Source organism: Scardinius erythrophthalmus, assembly GCF_964197995.2.
Source record: "Scardinius erythrophthalmus genome assembly, chromosome: 11".
Taxonomy (NCBI): Eukaryota; Metazoa; Chordata; class Actinopteri; order Cypriniformes; family Leuciscidae; genus Scardinius; species Scardinius erythrophthalmus.
In genome coordinates this window covers 7,464,603-7,480,462 of record NC_138231.1, presented here as the reverse complement: position 1 = coordinate 7,480,462, position 15,860 = coordinate 7,464,603, and the positions used below count along the sequence as shown (strand labels likewise).

The window sequence follows — 15,860 nt, the reverse complement described above, 5'->3', positions numbered from 1 at the left end:
CTGTGTTGGAGCTGACCCTGGCAATTTGAGCAGTTCCCTTCAGTTGTGATGGCGCTCCACTCTTCGTGCCGTTTTTGTTCCCTTTTCAGTTGTTTGTTTTGTTTAGTTTCGTCTTTTCCTATTTTATTCCTCTTACTTTAATAAATGTCAGTCCTTTTTGATCATTATCCAATGTGTTGTCTCCTTCTTCGTCACGGCTTGCGAGCCGGCCGTAACAGATTATATTACTGGATTTCCAATTGTGTGATATGTAATTAGTAAAAATTTAAATGATGCGGCTCAATGGAGGATTCAGCTTTGAGAGCTGCCAAGTGTCCCTTGAGGAAGACAAGTTTATATCCCATAAAAGTCAATTATAAACTAGTTAAAGCCCAACACTCTCACCTCTCTGTGCCTTCACCAGACTGCAGATTGAAGAGCAGCGAGGGGACGATCTTGTCCATGTGCTGAGGGTCCCAGATGTTCGCCTGCAACTCATCGTTTACGGTCTTCCTCACTACTCCCTGCAGACCTTTAATGCCAGCCATTCGGATTCTGAGATGAGGAAGTACTCAGTTAGTTTGGAAAAACGTGTGTATCCACCTTTTTTTTCAATGTGGAAATAAGCAGTTTTCAGTGAATGTGCAAGACTTCTGATTCATTAGCTCTGCTAAAGGTAAATAACTATAAGGATAACAAAGTGCAGTAAATGGTGAAAATATGTGTGCAACAAAACAGTGTGTTTATGAGTATGATAATAAATGATAAATACCAATTTGCAATATAAAGCAGCATAACAGACTGTTTTGCATAGGTAAAATAACTGGAAACACATGACACTGGGAGCCTCGAACATTTAACTTACAAATGGTAATGCTCTTATGTTAAAAATAAGGTGTATAGTGTGTACAGTAGTATATAGTTATATTCTATTAAATGTTTTATCTATCTATCTAGATTGACTGCACACAGTCAGACGTGTACATGTGTGTTCTCTCACTTGGTGCGGATGTCAGGGTCCTCAAAGCTGGAATGGCACATCTCGCTAAACCGCGACACGAAGAAATCATAACTGCGATGATATGAGGGAGTGTCCTCCTCGATGTTAGCAAACTTCACAAACTGGAAAACAAGAGCAGTTCAATAAAAAATAAATAAATAAATTACATAACCAGGAAAACCAAAGTCAAATCAGGTTAAAAACCCATTTCCTTGAAAACACTGCAAATGCTGCTCTAACCAGAGCCAGCTAGTGGGTGATCATAAGACGGTATTAACAAAGATTAAATGTTAATGTAATAATTTGTTCTACATTAACCCCGGTCGACCTCATCATCATTACTGAACAATATAAGCTTTTCTGAAACCTACAACCAAGAATAATAAATTCAATAAGAATAATAAAAACCCATATAGAGGAACAGACTTCACCTGCATGGAAGTAAATTAATTAAATTAATAACATTATTAAACTATTTTAAGGTCAATAGTTTATGCTGATTCAAATACTTAGATGTTGTTAAATGTTAATGTTATTAAACAATGTATCATATATTATATTCACATATAATTTCACAGATTCACATATTTGCATTTGCATTTGCATATTCATATCTGAATGAGCATTAACAACAAATCTGTAACATACTAAGTCTTACTTAGTGTTTCAGATTAAAAAAGGAACCCAATCTATTATCATTTGACAGGTTTTAGGTTATTTTTAGATTTAGCTATTTTGAGTCAAGATCACCGAGGCCATGAATAAAACAAAAATAAAATGCCTTATTATAGAAATGGTAGAGAACTGATGGATGAGACCCTGTCACTTAGATGATTTAATGACTCATTTTAAACTAGCGCCTGCATACTAAATCTGTTATTAATGAATAATTGCATAAACTCCAGACCTACATTTCCATCTTATTATTATGTGATGTGGCCTTTGCAGAACCCAAATGACCCTTCAGAGAACAGATGTGGGTGCAGTTCTGACTAACGCATCTCAATCCTAAAGCATTTCCAGGTAAATAAGGTCACTGTGAAACGCCACTGAGAATTAAATCAGTTTAAAAGGGGCTTTTGTATGCGACTGATATCTGCAGTGTGCAGTAGCTAAGGTGGTTCTGGGGGATTCAAAATAAAATAAAATAAAATGGGTTAGTCACATTGAGTTTAAGCGCTGCATTTTATGTTGTATGTGGGTGCATGTTCAATGCCATATATTACTCATTTTGATCTATAATTGAGTCTGATTTTATTTACATTTCTTTATTGCATTTAAATGGATGCACTGCAGTGTGTGTGTGTTTGTGTGTGTGTGTGTGTGTGTGTGTGTGTGTGTGTGTGTGCGTGTGTGTGTGTGTGTGTTTGTTTGTGGCTCATCTGCAATGTTTATAAGCAAACATACGTATAAATATTTTATATAGTACATTTTACATAGTACATATTTTATATGTACATGGTGTCCTAAATACAGAAAATTAAAAGGGACATATTACACACATTTACAGAATGTTACAAAAAGTGGTAATTTAGATTTTAGGAATTTTCATTACTATCCCAGTCATTTGTGATTACTGGATAAGGACACATTTTTTGGAAATTGCACTCATGACGAGTAAGTGACTGAAGTTCAGTGCTGTACCCTTTGTGTCAGAGAACTACCATACAACAGTGTGAACGTACTGAATTTGTTCCCAGGATTTGCAGGTTGGGCTTGTCAGCCTCCAGGAGTTTTCGCACCATCTTCAGGAAACTCTCCACAAACAGGTTGATACTCTGACAGTGGCAGGCCATTAGCAGCTGGTCGAGGGCTTCCATCGCAATACACACGTACCTGATGAGACAAAAAACACACACTGAATACAGGCAGGAGGAACAGGAGAAAGTAAAAGAGTTGTATTACAAAATACAAGATGGGAATTCTCAGGTCAGGCTTATAAATTTCAGTACCCATAACGGTGTCTAGCTACATCACGGGACAGTCTCTCAGACAGGTACGCCCCGATCCGATCCAACTTCTCTGGAGCTGATAGGGCGTAAAAAGTCAGCTTCTCCATGTTAGCCTTTACCAACCCATCCTACAGACACACACACACACACACACACACACACACACACACACACACACACACACACACACACACACACACAAACACAGAAAGCATCAATAACCCCAACAAACCTGGAATAAGGTAAGAATTAAATATCCAGTTTTGTTTCAACCTTTGATCTTGATGATCATTAGAGTATATAGAAAAACCTTTGAGAAAGTAATATTGTGAAATACTGTTTTCTATGTGATTTTTGTTTTAATCTATTCATGTGATGGCATTTAGCAGCATTATTTATTAGTCTAAAAAAAGGGATTAAAAAATTAAAAAAGGGAAAATGAGCATGCATAAATAAACATTCAATACAGACTCAATATACTGTACTCAAAATATATATATACATACATATAAAACCTCTAATATCAGCCAGTAATTAATATGGTACCATTATATTGTGTATGCCTAAATGGGAAGCATATTTGCATTCAAAATAGTGCAGACAGAAATTATGCAAGAACACACTTTAACAGGGCAAATGACACGTATTCAAATAAATACATAAATAATTGCACAAACTTATCACAAAAGAACACTTACAGATTCTGCATAGTAATGGGAACATTGCTCACAGCAGGTGACCTAAAGTAGCGGCAGTAATTGTCTTGAAATGAAGACAGCGGATTTGCCATAAAAGTGGTGCTTTGATAGCTATAATGCTTTGAAGGTGATGAATTTAGAAACGCAACTTTTCTAAAATTGTTTTAGTGAGTTGACAGTCTGTTAGAAGTCATCAGCTCACTTAACTCACCTACCCATTGGTTACCCTACTCATTTGCACTGCTGCTATAAATATGAAATTTTAAAGCCAAAACATTGTAGATAACCTTGTAAATGACCTAACTGACTAGTTGAGTCAACCACTTAATCCAAACTTCAGGGAGAAAAAAATATTTAGCAAATGGAGATGTGGAAAGTACTTCATCTATTCATCTATTTTTATGGACAGTTTTTGGTGATATAGATTAATGTACAAGTGGTAGTTGTTCGGTAGCTGGAAGACCATTATTGTAATGCTCAACCCACATTGAACAGCTAATTTGCTGAGCTACTGCAGCACATGGGCTCACAAAAATGAACTAAAGACGACATTTCAGATATCTCAGCAATTAGCATAAAATGGTGTTGAACTCTGCCTCGGCAAAGACTGCGAGTGGATCCGCTCCTGGCTCGTATCCTCGGACACCTGCTTAGGTAATTGCCTCTGACACACTAATTGCCTCTTACACACTTTATTTTAAGTGGTCTCGGAAAGCAAGCATCTGCCAAGAGCATCAATGCAATTGTTAATAGGTGGTTTGAGAGGCGAACAAGGGCTGTTTGACTGTAAATAGACTCTTTGCGTTTGAGATAATGTAAATGACCATGTAAAAGGATGGAGCTGAGAAAGAGAGAGAGAGAGAGAGAGAGAGAGAGAGAGAGAGAGAGAGAGAGAGAGAGAGAGAGAGAGAGAGAGAGAGAGAGAGAGAGAGAGAGAGAGAGAGAGAGAGAGAGAGAGAGAGAGAGAGAGAGAGAGAGAGAGAGTCCTCACCTCTGGGTCTTCAGGGAAGATGTTGTCCACCAGTCTCTTGTAGCGTGGCCTCAGCGCCCCACAACAACCACACACCCCTGTAGAGAGAGAGAGAAATCAAGAAGAAATGCAGTTAAGGATTCATTTCTGTATGATAAGTGCCATTGATTTTAGGAAGACAGCTGATTTGCGCCCACAAATGGCATCATAAAAAGGGTTCTGGGTTGTCATCAACACCACAGAAAGCGATCTCAAGAAGACACGGACAAAATATCATATTCCTCAAAAGCACTGGTTTTGTTCGGCTCACATGGAAGTACACAACCTGCTAGCTGTCATCTTAAAACATACAACATTTCTTCAAATGTGAGATAAGCCTTTTTAAATATATATCACTATTGACCAAAATTTGAGGCAATACTGTAATCATTTTTTGCTCCTAATATCCACTTTTCCGCACATTTTCCAGGCTATGACCTTGGATCATTAGTCTAGTGAGACAACATCAGGGAGAAAAAATAACAACAGGACATCAAGCTATTAGTGGACCAAGGATGCAAACTTCAATTACTGAGGACGTGTACACATGGCGGTGTGTGGGCTTGTGGACGGTCCTTCCTGTAGGTCAGAAATCTGTCAAACACAGACAACCTTGAGGAAAATCATGCAACATATAACACATCGTCTGACATTGGCTGCCAATATGCAGAGGGGAAATCTGCAATCCGATTGGCCCACGCATCTCAGCAGTGATGAGTCACACGTGTCCTACTGAACAGCGTGACGGCAAAACAATGAACTCCTGGAGGCAAGCATAACTTGCATGAAGTATTTTCTGCTAACCGAAAACTATGGTAAGATAAAATCCCTTTTTGGAACAAACAAACAAGCAGATTTCATGGAGATCTGGCTCATGTTGAGAAAAGAAAGACCTTAGTCTCAGAACGACGTCAGTGAGGGGAAAATCTTCCGATCTGTGAATGGTCCGTTCCACTAAAATGAATGTTTGAGAAAAGAGCCAAGGCGTCTCTATTTTTAGCCTTTGCTCTATTTTGACTTCAAAGAAAAGCTTTACCCTGCTGCTCAACTCATCTATTGCCTTCAAATGTCCCCATTTATGCTGAACCCATTTATGTGTGTTAAATCCTCATGTTGTTCCAAAAGTGAATGACTTCCTTTTTTCCGTAAAACACAAAAGGAGAAATAGAATATTCAAGCTGCTCTTCTGCATACAATCAAAGGGACATAGTAATTATTCGCTGAAAATAGCTCTTGTAAATAGCATATTATTTTTTTTTTGCAATGCAACTGTTTACAACACACAGGACAACCAATGCCATTGGGCATCACAAAGTCAATCCTCGCCATATTTTAAATCTAAAAGCAAACAAGTCATCTAAAAGGAATGCAATTTCAAAGCTGCAACATTTTTATCCGTTTTCTGAAACAAAGCTATTCTATGGCTTCAGAAGACATACAATATTGTACAAACAGTGGAACACACACTATCGTTTGGATTCTAAAAATACCTGCAAGATATTATAAAAGTTTTGAAAGAAGTCTCTTATGTTCACCAAGGCTGCATTTATTTAATCAAAAATACAGTAAAAACAGTAATACTGTGAAATCTTATTACAATTTAAAACAAATTCCATTTTATTATATTTTAAAATGCAATTTATTCCTGTGATGCAATGCTGAATTTTCAGCATTATTTCGCCAGTCCTCAGTCACATGATCCTTCAGAAATCCATCTAATATGCTGATTTGCTGCTTAAAAAACATTTCTTATTATTATCAATGTTGAAAACATTTGTGCTGCAATCACTGATCTATATAATGTCATTATATAGATCAGTGGCTGCAATCCATTTTTGTGGAAACCATTGTATGTTTGTTTTTTTCAGGATTCTCTGATGAATAGAAAGTTCATAAAAACAACATTATTTGAAATAGAAATCTTTTGATCAATTTAATGCATTCTAGATGAAAAAACAAAACAAAACAAAACCTACTGAACTTTTGACCAGTGTGAATAGTGTGCATTTTCATTGAATAAACACTTTGAAAGTCAAAATTTAAATTTGTTCCACACACAGCTTCAGGAGACTTATGAACTACTTGCATGATACGTTTATGAAGCTTTTTAGTCCTTTATGGAGCTTGAAAGCCCATCAACTTTCATTTCATGTAATAGAGCAACTCTGAGATTCTGCTCAGCACCTGTTTGGAAAGACATCAAGGTGAGTAAATGACAGAATTTCCATAGCTGGCTTGACTACTCCTTTAGGGTTTGTAGGTTTTATGATAATGGGTTTGGAGGCTGATAGCTGCTGCCAAGTGAGTGAAGAGGAGCTGTTGCACTGCGCCGTGACTCTAAACCCACATGAACAGACAGAGATGGCACCACACTGACAGCCACCCTCTCACAAACAGCTGTGTTTCACACTTGTGTCTCTCACCCACTCATTAAATCTCCATCTAGTAGATACAGACATAGAGAGACAGTCTTTAAAGCAGAAAACTTATTTATGCATCTTTTATTATTCATTGTCTGCTGATAAGCTGCAGCTGGTTTGGCAAAGCAGAAGTAGTGTTATCTGTCATGCCAATGAAGCCTAAGCACAAACTTTAACCTTTGTCATGATTGGCACTGGCCTCTTGCTTGGCTAGTCAAGACTGAGGCTGCTCAGTTTTCACTGAAACGGTGATCCGTCACATGCCTCAGCTCAATGTCATAAGCAAAACACCACCAACACACATGCCATATATGAGTATAAATATACATGAAAACACAGCTGGCTCTTCCTTGACATAAAGGCGAAAACAATCCACAGTTTACACTTCTGTGTATATTGCACCGGTTCAAAGTTTTGTTCCACAACATCACAAATTTGATAAAAAACGAATAAGAAAACCAAAATAGAATCAGGGCCTGAATTTCATTTTGGAAAATGGGGGGGAAATCCCCCCTTAGGTGATTCTTATGGGGGGGAATTTTTAATTTGAGGGGGGAGTTTAGACTTTTTTTTTAATTACATTTATCTCGCCTAAATGTATGCTTAGCCTACTCATTGCATTTTTACAATGGGGTCATTTTGTTCTTAAGAATTTACACAACTCAAGGAAGCTTGATTTCAATCTTTGAATTAAATTGAAAAAAGTAGCACAAATAAATACAATAGAATAAAGATATCAATAAAGAGAAATAAAGAGAAAAGTTTTTGCTTAGGTCTAAAACTAGTAGGCTATTCAGAAATACTACAGAGACTGAATAAAGTAGCCTAATCAAATGTAAAATAACACTGGGTAGTATTTTAGTCCTGACTAAATTAAATTCATAGGCTATTAATCCTGATTCCTTAAAATGAAAGCTATGTTTTGTTGTTTTGACAAACAAATTAATGAGAGACACATATGGCTGCTGTCCCTTTAAGAGCTAGTGCACGGATCCTGTTCTCTTACGAGAGGTTCTCTCGTATTGCGTAGTTGCTTACGCTACGGGAAAGCCTTTCTTTCTCGAGATACTGAAGCCAAAAATTATCCTAATTTTTATAATCTTGTCAACGCAGTGCGGCAGCCTGCAGACCTAGGGCAAGCTTACTAGCGTGCCCATTGGCTGCCCTGCGGCAACTGCAGCAGCCTACCGCTGAGCCCTTGGCGTGACGTCACGACCAATGAGCGCGCTTGGCGCGCTTAATGCGTCACAGCCCGCGAAAAGGGGTGTGGCTTAGCGTATATAAACAGGGCTCGGAGGCTGCTTCTCTGATTTCTGTCTTTTCAGCGAAGCTCTACGCATCGCTGCTCTCTGAGGAAGCCGCCGTCGAATCAAGCGACCAGCACGCCGAGGATCTCAGCCTGAGGACGCCGGCCGCCTTCGCCGCCTTCAGCTTTCCCTGCCTGCTTCGCTATCCGGCGAATATATCCTTTTACTGCTCTGTGTTGTATGTGTTGTGTGTTCGCCCCGCGACACACTTTGCATCTAAAAGAGCGCGAGGCGTTGTTGCAAATGCCTCGCTCATCCTGTGGCTCGTGCAGAGCCGCGCTCAGCGACGGAGACCGCCACGTGATCTGCGCTCTCTGCCTGGGTTTCGACCACGCAGCCCGCGCCCTTCACGGGCGGCTGCGAACAGTGTGAGGACTTGCCGATGTCGACCCTGCGGGCTTGACTCGCCATGTTTCACGATCCTCCACCTTCTCCGGCTGCCTCTTCCGGGCCGCGTAAGAAAAAACGCCGCTCTCAAAGGCCTTCCGAGCCGGTGGTTATAGCTGAGCGCTCGCCGGAGCCCCTCCCGCGAGCCTCGCTCTCTCCTTCTCCCCCGCCCTTCACCGACGCGCAGCGGCCGGCCTCTGCCCGCACTGCCGTCGCCTCAGGGGATGAAGCAGACCAGCTGGTTACTCCCCTCTGTCAAGCCGCGCAAACGGCGCCGCTCACAAGGGATGTCAGAACGGACGGTCACGGGCTATAGCTTCCTTTACGTTACAAGGAAGCTACCCCCCCCCGGATGACGCACGCCCTCTCCCCCTCTGTTCGAGCCGCGCAAGGCGCCGCTCACAAGGGATGTCAGAAGTAGACGGTCACGGGCTGGCTTCCTTTACGTTATAAGAAAGCTACCCCGCGTCTCGGTCGCGCGCGTCACTCTCCGGCCACCTCCGTTTCTCACACATTTCTCAGTCCCCTCCTAGCTCAGGCGACTAGAAATATCTATATTGCAGTAAACGAGCCTGTTATACACGCACGCCTGCAAACAAACGATGTCACAGCACATAATGACATCTTCCCGCTCTCTCTCCCTTTGTTCGAGCCGCGCAACTGCGCCGTTCTCAAGGGATATCAGAGCGGACGTCACGAGCACCGGCGAAAGGAGGAAGAGAGAGTGTTTCGTCCCGCTTAGGCCGGACTTCCTCCAATCCTCGCATATTTCTCAGTCCCCTCTAAGTTCAGGCGGCTGGAAATACTATTATTGCAGTAAACGAGCCTGTTGTAATACACGCGCGCCTGCAAACAAACGCTCGGTCATATGCTCGCACTGACTGGAAGCTCATGTGTGCCCCTGTGGCTCAGTGGCAGAACATTAGACTTCCGCACCAGAGACCCGTGTTCGAATCCGGCTCTGGCAGCAGAAAAACTTTTTTCTGCTTGCTTCTCCGAGCTCGCGGCCAGCTTTCTTACATACAGAAAGCAAACCCGCATCTCACGGGATACATATTTCTCAGTCCCCTCTAAGTTAGGCGGCTGGAAATACTAATGCTGCAGTAAACGGGCCTGTTTTAATACACGCGCGCCTGCAAACAAACGCCGAAACACGACGCTCGGTCATATGCTCGCACTGACCGGAAGCTCATGTGTGCCCCTGTGGCTCAGTGGCAGAACATTAGGCTTCCGCACCAGAGACCCGTGTTCGAATCCGGCTCTGGCAGCAGAAAAAAAGTTTTTTCTGCTTGCTTCTCCGAGCTCGCGGCCAGCTTTCTTACATACAGAAAGCAAACCCGCATCTCACGGGATACATATTTCTCAGTCCCCTCTAAGTTAGGCGGCTGGAAATACTAATGCTGCAGTAAACGGGCCTGTTTTAATACACGCGCGCCTGCAAATAAACGCCGAAACACGACGCTCGGTCATATGCTCGCACCAACTGGAAGCTCATGTGTGCCCCTGTGGCTCAGTGGCAGAATTTTACGCTTCTGCACTGGAGAACCGTGTTCAAATCCGGCTCTGGCGGCAGAAAATATTTTTTCTGCTGTCTTCTCCGAGCTCGCGGCCAGCTTTCTTACATACAGAAAGCGAACCTGCATCTCACAGGATGGTGCTTGAGTATTTATGAGCGTCTAAACATATGAGCCATCAAAGCATTTGCTCTATAACGCCGATGGTGTTACAAGTGTAGAAAATGTGCCCACTCCCATGTGCTCACTGCTACACACAAACACGGTCCCCATGGTAACGCGTTCAGAGCGCTCTCTCATAAAGCGGTCACACGCCGCTCGAGTAATAAGTGTAGTAAATGTGCCCACAACTCTGTGCTCACATCTACCTGTAACTCGCTCTGCCACTCGGTTACCCCGGGCAACAGCGGCTCAAGCCGAGGGTGTTATAAGTGTAGAAAATGTGCCCACTCCCATGTGCTCACTGCTTCACACAAACATGGTCCCCATGGTAACGCGCATAGAGCGCTCTCTCATAAAGCGGACACAAGCCGCTCGAGTACTAAGTGTAGTAAATGTGCCCACAACTTTGTGCTCACACCTACCCGCTGCTCGCTCTGCCATTCAGTTACCTCGGGTCGCACACCCTCTAAGCTCCCAAACTCTGGCCGTGTCATAAGTGTAAACTCTGCGCCCGCTCAGGTGCACGCGCACTCACTTTTAGACATTACAATCCCCACGCCGCTTTCGCGCCAGGGGTGTTTGTCAGCAAATCGCGCTCCATCCTCTGGGACCGAGCTACCGAACGCTGTACAGCCGGCCAATACTGTTTACCAGCCCCCGTGTTCGAGCACCAGCGGCGCGCACGCCGCTCCATCCTCTCTGATACAGGTTCCCCAATCCCGCGCAGCGCGGCGATCTGAACCCAGAGACCATTCGACCCCTAGCTATGCATGCGGAAGCATGGGAAGCTATTCAGGGCGCGTCAGAATGGGTGCTGAGTACTATAAAACACGGCTATTCGCTTCAATTCGCTCGTCGCCCTCCGCGCTTTCTAGCACAGACGGAGACGAAAGTGAGTTCAGAAGCTGCGCACCTGCTTCAAGCCGAAATAGCGAAGCTACTGCGCAAAAGGGCTATAGAACAGGTTCATCCTTCTCTAAGCGAGTCGAGCCTTTACAGCCGCTACTTCCTCGTACCCAAGAAGGACGGAGCGTTAAGACCTATTTTAGATCTGAGACATCTGAACAAAGCCCTCATGAGACGGCCGTTCAAAATGATCACAACCAGAAAAATCCTCGCGCACATTTGCCCAGGAGACTGGTTTATCTCTCTCGATCTAAAAGACGCATATTTTCAGATCCAGATAACTCCCCGTCACAGGCCATTCTTGAGATTCGCCTTCAACGGTCGAGTATATCAGTACACAATCCTGCCCTTCGGCCTGTCTTTGGCACCCCGTACATTACGAAATGCATGGACACGGCTCTCGCTCCCCTGAGAAAACAGGGAATGCGAATACTGAATTATCTGGACGATTGGCTTATTCTAGCGCTGTCAGAGACGGAACTTGTGTCTCACGGAACAGCGCTTCTCAGCCATCTGGAGGATCTGGGTCTCTCGGTCACTGGACCAAGAGCTCGCTATCGCCCCGTCAGTCAATTTCCTTCTTGGAATAGAACTGGACTCGGTGGCTATGACGGCCAGACTGTCGGAGCAGCGCGCGCGCCGCATCCGCCTCCTCGCCGCATCCCTCCAAATAGGCAGCCGGGTTCCGCTGAGGACATTCCAGCGTATCCTGGGGCATATTGCCTCAGCTGCAGCAGCGCTCCAGCTGGGCTTACTGCGCATGCGCCCGCTTCAACGCTGGCTGAAAGCGCGCATGCCCCACCGAGCCTGGGCGGCCGGCGGCTTGCGAGTCAGAGTGAATCAGAGCTGCTTTTCAGCCCTGCAGCCCTGGCTGGCAGCCGAATGGTATCACACAGGAGTGACTATGGGAGTGATTTCACACCGGAAAGTTGTCTCGACAGACGCTTCCAACCTAGATTGGGGAGCGCTCTTCGAAGGCAGACCGGTCTATGGCCGCTGGTCAGACCAGGAGAATCTCCTACACATAAACTGTCTAGAGATGCTCGCGGTCGAGAAAGCTCTCAAACACTTCCTCCCATTCCTCCACGGTCACCATGTTCTAGTCCGCACGGACAATACATCGGTAGTGGCCTATGTGAATCGCCAGGGCGGTGTCAGATCAGACGCTCTGCACCCTGGCGGAACGCCTCCTCGTGTGGGCTCAGCACTCTCTGCGCTCGCTGAGAGAGCCGCGCATGTGCCTGGCCACCTGAACGAGGGCCCCGACAGACTGTCCAGGGACAGCGTTCCCCCTGGGGAGTGGTCTCAACACCCCCAAACAGTCCAGTCACTGTGGCGCCGTTTCGGCAAAGCGAAAGTCGACCTTTTTGCGTCAAAAGACAACGCTCATTGCCCAGAGTTCTTCTCGAAGAACGAGGACGCGCTGGCCCAGACCCGGCCCAGCGGCCCGCTGTATGCTTTTCCCCCGGTCTCTCTGCTGCCTCAGGTCATCAAGAGAATCAGGGAAGCGCGCCACACAGTGCTCCTCTTAGCCCCATACTGGGAGAACCAAGCTTGGTTCCCGGATCTAATACAGCTGGCAGACTCAGCCCCCTGGCCGATACCGGTGAAGAGAGACCTTTTCTCTCAAGCCCGCGGCTCGATATGGCATCCCCATCCAGAGCGCTGTCTCTGCATGCGTGGAGCCTCAACGATTACACGCTGATCTGCCAGACGGGGTCATGAACACGATCATACAATCTAGAGCCCCCTCTACGAGGCGGCTCTACATGTCGAAATGGTCAGTGTTTAACAGATGGTGCACTGCTAAGGGGCTCGATCCACAGACATGTGGGGTATCGCGAGTACTGTGTTTCCTTCAAGAGTTACTGGACGCGGGCAGGTCCCCCTCCACGCTCAAAGTCTATGTCACGGCCATTTCAGCGCTCTCTGTTCAGAGCTGGGCCGCGCATTAGGAAGGAACGAGTTCGTCATCCGCTTCCTTAGAGGAGCCAGGAGGATGAACCCCCCGCGACCCCCCTCGGTTCCTATGTGGGATCTTTCACTGGTCTTGGAGGCCCTGAAAGCGCATCCCTTCGAACCCTTGGAAACTGTGGATATGAAATACCTCACGCTCAAAACCGTTTTTCTGATAGCACTGTCTTCAGTCAAACGAGTGGTGGAACAGCTCTTTGTTTCGTTTGGCGGGCGCACCAAGGGTCTCGCCGCCTCGAAACACAGCCTGTCCAGATGGATAGTGGACGCTATTGCTGCTGCTTATGCGTCTAAAGACCTGCAGTGCCCATTGGGCATTCAAGCTCACTCCACCAGAGGCATGGCCTCGTCGTGGGCGTGGTCCAGCGGGATTCCCATTCATGACATTTGTGCAGCGGCAGGCTGGGCCTCCCCCTCCACATTTGTTAGGTTTTACAACCTGGATGTTCCCGCCTTGCAGGCGAAAGTGTTATCAGTCTAAGTCTCGCGTATGCCAGCCCACTATCTGTGCGCGGGCTACGTTGTGTGATTTAGCTCTACTGGTTGAGCTGCACTATGCAGGGAATTGTCAGTTCGGACCGACCGTGCCGCTCCTAACCCCCTAGTGTGTGCTTATGTACGGCGCTAGCCCTCTTCGGGCCGCCCGGCTCTCTGCTATCACGTTCCCCGGGCTCTCCCTGGGACTCATTCAGTGGATGCTGGGCGCGCACGGCGTTGACTAGGGCGTTCCCGTAGCGTAAGCAACTACGCAATACGAGAGAACCTCTCGTAAGAGAACGTTTCGGTTACTCACGTAACCTCTGTTCTCTCTAGAAGAGGGAACGAGTATTGCGTAGCCCGCCGTGCTCGCACCACGAGCTCATTTCGCTTCATGCGACAGAAACCAGAGAAGCAGCCTCCGAGCCCTGTTTATATACGCTAAGCCACACCCCTTTTCGCGGGCTGTGACGCATTAAGCGCGCCAAGCGCGCTCATTGGTCGTGACGTCACGCCAAGGGCTCAGCGGTAGGCTGCTGCAGTTGCCGCAGGGCAGCCAATGGGCACGCTAGTAAGCTTGCCCTAGGTCTGCAGGCTGCCGCACTGCGTTGACAAGATTATAAAAATTAGGATAATTTTTGGCTTCAGTATCTCGAGAAAGAAAGGCTTTCCCGTAGCGTAAGCAACTACGCAATACTCGTTCCCTCTTCTAGAGAGAACAGAGGTTACGTGAGTAACCGAAACGTTTTCATTATACGGTCACGTGCGATTTATGCTTATTTAAGACATAACCGACTGTGTTTAGATTAGAGGATACTCTCCAAGACCGAAATTGACATCATTTTCTTATGTTTTTGACTGTTAAAGCGATTTATAATCCACGAAAAATAACTTTTGTTACCCGCGAGCTGTTTGTGAGGCTGCTTTACTCTATGTATGTGTGCAGAGAAAAAAGCATCTCTCAGACAGCGCGCAAGTACCGAAGAGTTTAAAATCGCGTGACTGTTTAAACTGGTGAGACTTGAAAAGACGTGCAAATGGTAAACTTTAGTTACTCGTGATGCAATGCTGGCCCGATCGACTCCCGAAACGCGAGAGTGTATTTCCGCCGCCTGCTGCGCGCTTAACGATTGCATTGTGCAACCCATTTTGAGAGACGCGAGATAGAAGACGCAGCGCCGCTGAATCACTCACGCTGTTTGTGAAATTGCGTCTCGCAGACAGTTTTAAAATGACTGATTTGATTTTCCATCTGCGTGGATTAATTTACTAATACAACCTGAACCTACATGCTAAAGTGAATCAATGTTTGCGGGAATTTCCCGCATTATAAATGGGAGACCTGCGGGAATGATAAAAAATATGCGCAATACCCGCAATCCCGCACCGAAATTCAAGCCCTGAGAATCAAATCGAATATTAAAAACCAATCAAGGCTCAACAGAAGGGATGTTTTCTGCAGTTGGGGCAGTAGTTACAACTTTGAGTTAAGCTCCAAAACATTATGACCAGTCACAGGTGAAGTGAATAGATGGTAGGCAAACAATGAGTTCTTGTAATCAACGTGTTGGATGCAGGAGAAATGGGCAGGAATAAAGATGAGCGGCGACTTTGTCGAGGGCCAAATTGTTATGGCAAGGGTTGCATGGTCCAATGAGTCCCGGTTTCTTTTACATCGCATGGATGGCCGTGTACATGTGTGCCATTTACCTGGTTAAGTAATGGCACCTGGATGCACTGTGGAGGACAAGCCGGTGGAGGGAGTGTGATGCTCTGGGCAATGCTCTGCTGGGAACACTGCGGGTCCCGCCATTCATGTGACGTGCTACCTACCTAAACATCGTTGCAGACTAAGTACATTCCTTCATGGCGTTCTCTGGTAGAAGTAGCCTCTTTCAGCAGAATAATGAAGCCTCCATCTTTCCCAGATCTGAATCCAATTGAGCTCTGTGGTATGTGCTGGACCAACAAGTTAGATCCACGGTGGCTCCACCTCACAACCTACGGGACTTGAAGGATCTGTGCTCAGCTGCATAAAGCACCTTAAGTGTTATTCTCCCTTAAGAACGCCCATA

The 15,860-nt window shown here is 45.4% G+C and overlaps 1 protein-coding gene across 2 annotated transcripts in view; it reads right to left on the bottom strand.

Moving 5' to 3' along the window:
• Window positions 1–15,860, bottom strand: part of efr3bb (EFR3 homolog Bb) — a 54,576-nt gene that overhangs the window by 24,416 nt on the left and 14,300 nt on the right. For both annotated transcript variants that reach the window (XM_081378898.1, XM_081378899.1), the window contains exons 3-7: window positions 4,621–4,697; window positions 2,932–3,059; window positions 2,665–2,815; window positions 980–1,101; window positions 385–534 (exon numbers count right to left, since the gene is read on the bottom strand). In XM_081378898.1, the coding sequence (XP_081235024.1) occupies window positions 385–534; window positions 980–1,101; window positions 2,665–2,815; window positions 2,932–3,059; window positions 4,621–4,697 (628 nt within the window). The remainder of the gene's footprint in view (window positions 1–384; window positions 535–979; window positions 1,102–2,664; window positions 2,816–2,931; window positions 3,060–4,620; window positions 4,698–15,860) is intronic.